Source organism: Tiliqua scincoides, chromosome 5 (assembly GCF_035046505.1).
Source record: "Tiliqua scincoides isolate rTilSci1 chromosome 5, rTilSci1.hap2, whole genome shotgun sequence".
Lineage (NCBI taxonomy): Eukaryota > Metazoa > Chordata > Lepidosauria > Squamata > Scincidae > Tiliqua > Tiliqua scincoides.
Window position 1 is genome coordinate 23,768,946 of NC_089825.1, and position 10,267 is coordinate 23,779,212.

A 10,267-nucleotide genomic window follows, 5' to 3' on the forward strand; every position below is an offset into this window, starting at 1 on the left:
CTGTTAAGCACCACATTTTAAAACTTTTTGTGTGAGGAAGCCAAAGTGTGTCAGAAAACATCGGCTGCCAAGACAACAGAAGAAGTGTGTAAAAATTTCACAGCCCTCTAACAGGCCACCTCGGATAAAAGGAGAGGCCAGGGTGATATATTACGGGCTGATCTTCACATCTAACTTCAACAACGCTTCATTCTTTGTCATTTTTTGTTAAGGTAATAACAAAGAAATTTTTTTAAAAAGAGATAAAGCACTTCTAAACTCTTTACTGGCTCCTGGTTCACACAGCATATTATTATACCTAAAACCACATGGGAAAATGCAGGAGCCCTCCAAGTTGAAGAACACACCCTAATGTGAACTCATAAATAAAAAATCCAATTTTGGATCATGTATGGTTTGCTTTTGAACTAGGCTTGCAAGAGAAAAAGCAACAGCCGGTGGGCAGACACCTCCAGGCCCTCTGCTTGAATCATCCATATGTCTCTTAATGCTTACATTACTTAATACTTACAGCGCCATCATATCTTGCGATGGAGCAGGCAGGACAGGAGGCCTGCACTGAATCCAGCGCAAGATAGGGGCCCAAAGTGGCTCAGCTGGAGGTAAGGGGAAACTTTTCCCCTTACCCCTGGGTAAGTAATTGCAGCCCCACTCCCCCTGCCCCAAAACACCTTCCCACCCCAGAACAACTTGCGCCAGCCCAGGGCACTCCTAGGATTGCACCCTTTATTATGTTACATTACTCTTAATGCTTTTCTAGCCATAAGAACATAAGAAGAGCTTTGATGGATCAGGCCAAGGGCCCATCTAGTCCAGCTTCTTGTGTCTCACACCGGCCTACCGGATGCCTCTGGGAGCACATAAGACAATAAGATGCCTGTATCCTGTTGCCACTTCCTTGCATCTGGCATTCAGAGATAGGCTTTCTGTAATACTTGGAGGCTGCATCCGGTCCTCATGACTTGTAACTTGTTAGGGACTTTTCCTCCATAAATTTGTCTAATCCTCTTTTAAAGGCATCTGGGCCATGTGCTATCACAACAGCTTGTGGTAAGGAGCTTTGCAGTTTAATTTCGCACAGGATAAAGAAATATCTCCTTTTGTCTGTTCTGACTCTCCTGCCAGTCAGTTTTAGTGGATGCCTCCAGTTCTGGTGTTGTGCAAGAGGAAAATGAACTTCCTTCTATCCTACCACCACCCCACTCAAGCCAAGGCTGGCTGAAGCTATCAGGCTGCCTGAGGCAGCATATAGCTCTGCAACCATCACCACACTGCCAGCTCAACCTGGGTCTTCCTTCCACATGGACCCGTAAATCAAAGCAGGAAATGTGAAACATGCCGAGATCACTCCAAATCTCTCCACACTGCTTCCTTTGTTTAAAAAAAACCTGCACAAAAGAAAGAGCAAACTTGCTCCTTCCCCCATCAGTGCTTGGTGGAGGAAGATGAGGAAGCCAGATCGCCCTGCTCTAAGGATCTCAGCCCTTCCTCTGTGTGGGCTCTTTACGCAAAGCAGGCAATGCAGGGCGCACTATGAGCACGCCCTGCTTTGCCTAAAGAGCCGCACGGAGGAAGGGGCCAGTAAATCTAAACCTAATCTAAATTCCCCCCAGCTTTGGAGAAAGGAAAAGTCGTTGAGCGTTGCAATTATGGAGCTCTCATTAACGTTTACTTTGGCCTGCAGTCTCCATTGTTCTTTTATCCAAAGGGAACTGAACCTGCTCCAGCTGCCCCTGAAACTTCTCAGTCACCACTCGGGGAAATGGGGAGCGTGTAACAATAAAGTTACGTCTGCAAATATACCTGGTGCCATTGAAACATCAGATTCTGCAGAGATTGTAGAACTCTCCCCAAGGAGAGAAATATTCTGAGTGCTGTTCTCTGACTAAGTCAATCCCAGATGTTGTAATGTCTACTAAAGTATCCACATCCTGGAGCCTTTTGCATTCATTCATTTGCCCATAACTGAGTGTTCTGTGTAGAGCATCGTTGCAAATAGAGCAGCTGACCTTCTTCTCACTCATCCTGCCCTTATATCTTCACACCAGTCAGAGCCTTTTTAGGAAACACAAGGAGAGCCATTCAAAAATATTCATGAGCTAAACTTAAATGAGCCACTTCTACTGGGGTTATTCAGCTTACTGACATAGAAAGCCTGCACAATTGATGCCCAAAAGACACTGGAAAAGCATCCTTATATAGGAGAGATGCCATGGATTTCTTTGCATTGGGTGGTGCCACATCGCACCGAATTTAATTTTATTACCCTAGCCAAGTAATTTTGGGTGTTTTCAGATTTCAAAATGTGCCTTTGTCTTAATTCAAAAGTGCTGTTTGGAGGCAATCGACATGCAAGTAGCCCTGCCAGCTCCATGGCATAAAGTTGTTGGTGAACTAGCTCTCTGTGTTGGCATTTAGACTTCAGGACATAAATGAGTTTGGTTATAAAGAATAATGGGGTTTATCCTAGTACTCTAAACAAAAAAGTACAATGGTGGACTCCTCCCACTAACAGGCCATGGAGCATCTAGGCTTAGTGTCATTTCCTCTCGCTCCACCTAGCCTTTACTGTCAACCCTCATGGAAACTCAGTCACCATTCTCCAATCCCAGGGCTGCTGATATCCCACCAGCCCCCTCCATCTTGCTTTTCTAAATGGCCCCAGACCGTGGCTGCTGTGTTTCATTTTTCCATTCTTCTTACCTGTTCTTGTCTATGCTGTACGGTATTCCTGGCCTGCTCCCTCCCACTCTTGGGAACCTTCCCGGTTATTTGGGGCTCCGCCACCCATAGATGCATGTCTGCAACCCTTCCTTCCTGCTTTCCTAGAAGAACTGAATGCAGAAGGTTAGCAGTAGTGTCAGCCCTGAACAATAGGTAGTTCTCACATTAGAAAATGATGCAAATAGTGCTGGTAGAAGCAGCGCATCACAAGGGTTTTTTAGTCAGAGTTTTGACATGAGGAATCTTTGATACCCCATTTTACTGTAGGCTTTAGAAATGAAATCAGCAAGCTGTTGGATTCAGAAAACCTGTGCTAATACTGACAGATTGCAGGTTGATGGAGAGATTGGGTGAATTATGCTGTGCCAAACAGATAGCTAGGGGGACAGAGAGATTGAAAAATAAAGTGGACAAAGGTCGAAGAGTAACATTAACTTGGAGACTTCTTCAGAATCCCAATAACGTGGCTGTTCATTTGAAAAATGCACACTCAGAGCTCTTTCAGTTATACTGAAGTGGGTCTTGCAAAGTCGACCTCACTTATACTTCAAGACCCGCTAACATAATCCTCGAATGACTACAATTGTATTCACTTGCATTCAGAGGTCTCATCTGTGATCAGAACTATGTGCTGCAGAATCCTTTACAGGCCACTGCTCTAACCGCAAGTAAGATCCACATGCCAGCATTGTAAGCAATGATTCAGAAGTGATCTCTTGCACCAACAATCTCATGTAAAGTATGAATAGGGCTTCAGTGTCCAACTTTCACTTAACACACCATTAATCTGAGTGGGCCATACTGGAGGTCAGCAGAGTCATAAACTTCAGGTAGATGGAAATGAGGTATTTCATATAAAAAACCCCTTTCTGGAGTTTTCTAAATGTTGGACAATATGCTAGACTGGAAAAATGCATAATTTTCCTTTGCTAGAGATGGCATGATCTTCCCTTGGGGACCCAGCAAAGCCAAAGCTTAAGTATATTTCAAATGCTGCATAAGATCTCTCTATTTGGGCCAGCTTCTGTGGTCAGGGTTAAGTGAGAATATGGGGAAATTGTATTAATTCATTTTTTATTTTGATTGAATTTAAGTTGCTTTTGTAAGTGACATGGCTAAAATACGGTTACCTGCTGTTCTCCAAGTACACTAAAAATGGCATGAAATATTTGCACAAACTAAGAATTCCATTCTGTTACCTTATTATTGCTGTAACAAATAGTTTGCATGTTTGTCTTATGGCTTGTTCAGGGGCTCCTTGCCCAATCTTTTTTTCAAAGGCATGTAGCTCTGTCAGCAGATTTCTAGAACCACAATGTGAGGCTGCACTACATGTGGTGTTTAAAGTGTAGTTTAAAGTAGTAAGCCCTGATGGGCTTAGCGCTTCCTTAGTGAATAGTAGGCTCATCCAGCCTCTGTGGATTGGGACTATAGCATGATGGAGGTTAACCCACCACCATGGTCCTGATGTGAATCAGGCCCCTACCTGCAAAACCAGCCTCTCCAAGTGGTTGATTGAGGCAGCTACATCCTTCTGACGATTGGAAGGGACACCTATCTTGCAATTGCCCACCTCCACCACTCCTCCTCCTCTTTCAAAAACCCTGAATTCCCTCTGGTAACCCTGCATTTGAAAAGAGAGGAATGGAATGGAAGAGGAAGTGGAGAGGAGTGGGCTAGAATGTCTCCTAGGTGAGGTGCCACAACTTGAAAGATCCTGTCCCTAGTTGCTTCTGTCCACAAGTCAGACAGTATGGTAAATCTGCCAGGACCTCCCAAAAAGTATCCTAATCAGCCAGGCTGATGTGGGAATTGGCAGTCTTTCAGTTACACCACTCCATGACTGCTTTTTAAGCTCTCCTATGAGTGACCAGACAAATGGTTATTTATTGAAAATCTATCTTAATTCTATTACTATATGTCCTTTTCATTCATATTGTGAACAGAACAATAGCAGTGTCCACCCTTTGTTGGGCACATTCATTGAACACCAGAACAGAACCCCTACGCATGGTGGGGGCCCATTCAGGCATTCAAGGACAGCATGTATGCCAGGGCAGAGCCCACCATCCTCCCTCTATGCACGTTTCTGGTAACTGTGGTGTAAATGAGTGAAAAGAGCTGGAGAGTCAAGATAATTCTACATCATTGAAAATAAGAACAGAGCAAAAGAACAAAAGTGCGTGGAGGGATGGTCTCTCAACTGTGGAGCATATGCCTTGCATACAAAGGAACCCAGGTTCAATTCTTAGCATCTCCAAGCATCCATTGTCTGACACTCGCTGCTGCCAATCACTGTGGACGCTACTGAACTAGAGGGACCAAAGGTAGGATTCTAGGGTTGGCACCTCAGCAGCTATTTATGGAGATTTTTTTCTCCACATGATATATAATGTATTTAGCTAGGGAGTCCCTCTTAAGATCTCCAGGATTGCTTTCCATGGTCACCTGGAGATTGATGCGGATTCCTGGAGACTCCAGGCCAATCCCAGAAGGTTGGTAACCCTTTCAAAATCTGAAGAAGGCAGCTTGCTACGCACCTATGTTAATTTGATCCCTGGTGTGGTTCTTCATGATTTACCTTGCAAGCCTTCCAGTTTCTCACAACTGGAAATGAACACAGCCTTTCAAACAGAGCTTTCTTATTTACTTTCGTGTGTAATTCCTACATCTGCCTTTGTAATAAGTGCCTGCGTGTTTATATGTATTATAGGTTCATAATAAAGAGATGGACTTGAGAGAAATGGAATATGATAGCTTTTCACTCCATTACTTTCAAGTGAAGCTTTGTGAAGTCACAATCACTATTGCATGGCGAGTTTTAAAGTGGTGGTTTAGAACATACATGCCTTGGCTTCTCCACCTCTGCATAGAAACAATTTTCTTCAATTATATTTAGCACTTTTCTTCACACCCACTTCATTTTTTTTCCTATTTTCCATTTCAGATCAAAACATCTGTTATTTGGACCACTCCGAATGTCTCCTTTGTGATCCCCTTGTGGGTTATCATACTAGCCATACTCCTTGGACTGCTGGTTCTGGCTATGTTGACCTTAGCTCTGTGGAAGGTATGTTATGTATTGGTGCTTAACTGGGGAGAATGCTAACAAAACAAAAGAGAAGAGCGGACGTGTGATCTTCCTTTGAGCTAAGTCATCACAGACATAAGAGATGGATGTGTTATTTTTTCTGGATAACTGGCATGTTTGTGTTGCTGACCTTTTAGAAGAGGCAGCTTGTTTTCAAAGTCTCGCATAGGATGCTTATAAGTGGATAGCAAGTAAATGGCTGTGGTTTCTAAGACCTATGAACTCTTTTTTGTCCAGGGAGTAGAGATTTTGGCAGCATGTTACAAAGAAGCACCTCTAGCTTTGTTTCTCCCCGAAACTCCAAGGAATTATCTTTTGTAACATGATCTTGCCACCCTCTTTGGGCAGAAAGAAACACTGTGTTTGTAAGGCTGCAAGTGATTTTATTTTAATATCAGCCAGTTCTGTTTGATGTTTTACTACAGGACTTAAGACTTGCAGTCATGGAGTCACTAAGTTTACAAGTTTTTGTTACAGGGACTTGGAAACAACTGACTTCAAAGTACCCAAAACACAACTTTTGCACTCAGAGACATAGCTTCATTCCTATTTTGATTGATGCCATTTCTTAATGGTCTTTCTTATGTGTATAGGGATCATGTCAGCTACCCCATCTGGTTACTAAGGGATGAGTTCCTCTTTGGCTCAGAGAGGGTTGGTTCAAAAATGAGTTGGGCTATGTTCTCCCAATTAGGAACTATCTCAACTTATTTCTGAGCCAATATGAATCCAATTTGAGCCCCACCACAAAGCTTCTGCTCTCCACCTAGCCCCTTTCACGTCCGCCTGCCCACCAGTCCTCCATGTTATTTTTTCTTCTATATAGAAAAAGCAAGTGTTTGACAGATTGTCATTGTAACTATGGGGGCCTCCTCCACCATGTCTCCAACTCCATCTCAAAGGGATTACAGAGTGACTTGGTAGGCCACGCCACCATTGAGGATACTGCAGACGGGGCAATGTTTGTCTTGTTTTCTTTGCAGTTCAGGGGGAAACAGAGGAAATGGGGATTTCACTTATATAGAAGACAGGGTGGAATCTTGTATTTGGTAGGTTCATTCACCTTTAACATATCTCCCCTGCTCTTTTGGCCTATGACATGGCTACAGTGTACGCAGAAGCTCTATGCCCCCTCCAGGGCAGAGTCTTGTGTGGTTACCTAAATGTCCACCTCCCACTGCATGTACAGCCTGGAATCATCTACTGCAGCATCCATCCAACTGGGAAGCAGGGGTCACCTGTAGACCTTCCCTTCAACCCTGGAGGGGTGAATGAACTGTGACCCAACCCCCTTGAAGGGTTGCAAGCAGGGATGGAGCCTGTGGCCTGTCTTCCCTACTCTCCTTTCTCTTTGGCGGGGGAGTTGAGGTCCTTTCCCTCTGAGAGCAGGCATCCTCTCTACTTCCTCATTTTGTCTCCCCCATCTGGCTTCTGCATTCTCCTCTCTGTTCTAACTCTAACACTGCCATTTTGCTTGTCACCTCACCTCTTGCTCCTTCCTGCTGTTTCATTTAATCTCTACCTGCTCCTCTATCTTTCTCTCAGTCTCCATCTTCATTCCTCCTGTATTCTCCCTATGCTCTGCACTCTCTTGCCCTGATTGTTCTGCCCACTTATCTCTTTCCTATCTTTAAGATGCCCACTCCATCATTGGCCAAAGTACCAGCAGCTGGAGCCTCCCCCACCTCTCCAACCCCGCCTCTTCCTGCACTGGACAGCAGTGACATCATCATCAAGTGCCACAGTAAACAGTTTCTGTCCAGGCCACGTGGCTCCTGTTTGTGTGGCTAAAACCATAGACCACAGTCATAAATTCAGTTTTAGGAGAAGTGTAGTACTTAACATATTTGTACTATATGCAGGTTTCATTTTAAACCAGGCTCTTTTTCTGTAAGTGACACAATATGACAACAATAACTGAGTTGGTCCACTACAAAAACAAACAGAAAGAGACACCCAAAGCTACAATTTTCTAATGTCTTTATTAGGACCATCGAAATTGATACAAAGGCTTAAGTAAGCTCCCATGGTATCTAGAACTCTTGATCAGGCTGAATATTAACAAATCAAAAAGGGAGGGATATCTAGACATGGTAGAATAGCCCCAAAGGTTTGCCTTTATAATGGTCTTAAACTGGAGTCAGGAGGAGTTATGTAGAATCAAACTGATGAGCCTCGGAAGAAACTAGACATAATCTCAGGTGTCACCCACTTCCTCTATAATGAAGAGGAGACAATGATGGCTGTTCTCCAATTTTTAGAATATATAAAATCTAGCAGAATAACTAATCTGATTTAAATTTAAAAATCCAATTGCCATCTTCTTTTCAGAAAAAAATAATTCATTTGTATTCAGCCTGCTACATTTCCCATAAATTTCAAGACCTGTTTAAAAAGTGGACTATTGACTTTTGGTTTCTGAGTGATTTGATTGTAGTGGGTCCATGGGATCTCCTTTAGCAGCTTTGTAAGCAAATCATGCACATAAGACAGCCTGCACAACTTCTGACCCACTGGTCTGAACACAGTCCACCAGCTACAAGTTGTGACTTGCCAAGTATTTGACATTTCTTTATTTTTGCAGTTGTAGACAGGCAGGCAGGCAGCAAAAATATATTTCTGAAAACCTCCCATGGACTAGTGTAGATGGTGGAAGGGGTGTATACAGCTTTGTATGAGACAGGTTGTGCGAAGAACTCTTCCTGGAGAACATAGCTTGCATGATTCCTGTTGCTAGTCAGCATTCCAAAAGACACTCTCAAAGATCGACATGCAGAGATCAAATAAAAACAAATTCCATTCCTTTCTATCATATTGGTTTGGACTGAAAAAATTTCCCAAAGCAATGATTCAGGCAATTGAAACCAGACTGGCAGATCAACCAGGTGAGAGGGTCTTGCCCAGTGCAAGGCTCCTATAATTTCACCACCTGCCCCATGCTTGAATCTTCTCTCATTAGTAGGGATCATACACAAGAGGTCAAGCACAGGGTAGGTTTGTATGAAAGGGCATGGTGAAGCCTGGCACTAGTGAAAGCTATTTTAGCACAATTGCTAAGAACCTGAGCAGGACTGGGACACAATCTCCTGGTACCTGAAGGGTTACACAGATGCTTCCTCCTTTACCTGGTGGTTCTTTAGTCCAAGGGTCTTCAATCTTTTTCATTCTAAGTTGCTGCGATCCCATAACTGAGGCTTTGTGACCCCGTTGAGGTCCCGACCCCAAGGTTGAAGAACACTAGTATGGTAGATAGATGGTTGCTTTGTCTGCACATGACTGTGTGTTTGTTTTTCTTCTAGTGTGGTTTCTTTGACCGAGCTCGACCCCCTAGAGATGACATGACTGACAGGGTGCAGCTAACAAGTGACAAGACTACTGACTCGTAGAAGAAGAGGTGTAACTAACACAGAGAGTCGTGATCGGGAGCAGAAATGTGCTAGAGATTTCATCTTCCAGGAGGCTACCTTTGAACTCAAGACTGCCAAGAGGTTGCAATCTGAGCTATACAACGTTCTACACACTTATTCACTCGAAACTGGCCATCAGTGGCAGAGAAGAACATTACCACTGCCTTGAAGACATCTGGTTGAAAGTACATGGAAAGCATTAGGCTGATCTGAATCATGCAAAGATGAAAAGCTTGTGTGGGTTAGAAGACAATCAGCGCATTGTGTTCAAACACTACTGTGTAATGGCAGAACATTGCAGTGCCTCCCTATGGATAAGAACTTTTATGAAACTCTGGCTCAGGGAGACAAGCAATATATGTTGGTACTGTGGAAGTACTTCTGAAGAGCAAAAGTAACCTTTAAAAATACTTCATAAGTGAGGCACAATTATTTATTTTTCCATCTTCTGTAAACTGGGCATCCTCATGCTTGGGTCTGATGTTTTTATGACAATAACAGCTCAATAATTTCACATGTAAATAGAGTGAATGTATCCTGCACATTCCATATACCAGATAAAAGTGGGGTGTTTTTTTGGGGGGGGGAGGCAGAATTATATATTATTTTATAGGTTAGAGTATATGATATGGAATCATAGGCCTTGAAGGTGACCCTGATGAATTAGAAGATCTAGTTGAACCTTCTTCCCTAAGCACAGAACCTACAATATATTTAAACACATCACACCATGACATCCTAAGAGATTAATGTTATGTACTTTGTCCTTATTATCAAGGAAAGGGAATGAAGTGCTCCATAGCATATGCTCCAGTTATACTAACTAGTATTACTAGTAATACTAGTAAGTGACTGAAGCCACAAACAGAAAAGCCAGGTAACCAGCCTTGGGAGGAAACATCATGCTTCAATAAGATCAGTGAAGCAAAACCATTCACCAACCTTCCCAAGAGGGAAGTGACCTTGGCTCACTAGCACAAGTCCACTTTACTCAACTTCTGTTTCCAGTTGGAGCAGTCCCTGATGATTCTCAAAAAGGAAAAAT

At 43.2% G+C, this 10,267-nt stretch overlaps 1 protein-coding gene across 1 annotated transcript in view; it reads left to right on the plus strand.

The window, feature by feature from the left end:
- ITGA8 (integrin subunit alpha 8) overlaps positions 1-9,775 on the plus strand; it is a 142,230-nt gene extending 132,455 nt beyond the window's left edge. The window contains exons 29-30 of the mRNA XM_066629122.1: positions 5,672-5,794; positions 9,115-9,775. Of these exons, the coding sequence (XP_066485219.1) occupies positions 5,672-5,794; positions 9,115-9,201 (210 nt within the window). The 3' untranslated portion in view covers positions 9,202-9,775. The remainder of the gene's footprint in view (positions 1-5,671; positions 5,795-9,114) is intronic.
- The last annotated feature ends 492 nt before the right edge of the window (positions 9,776-10,267 follow it).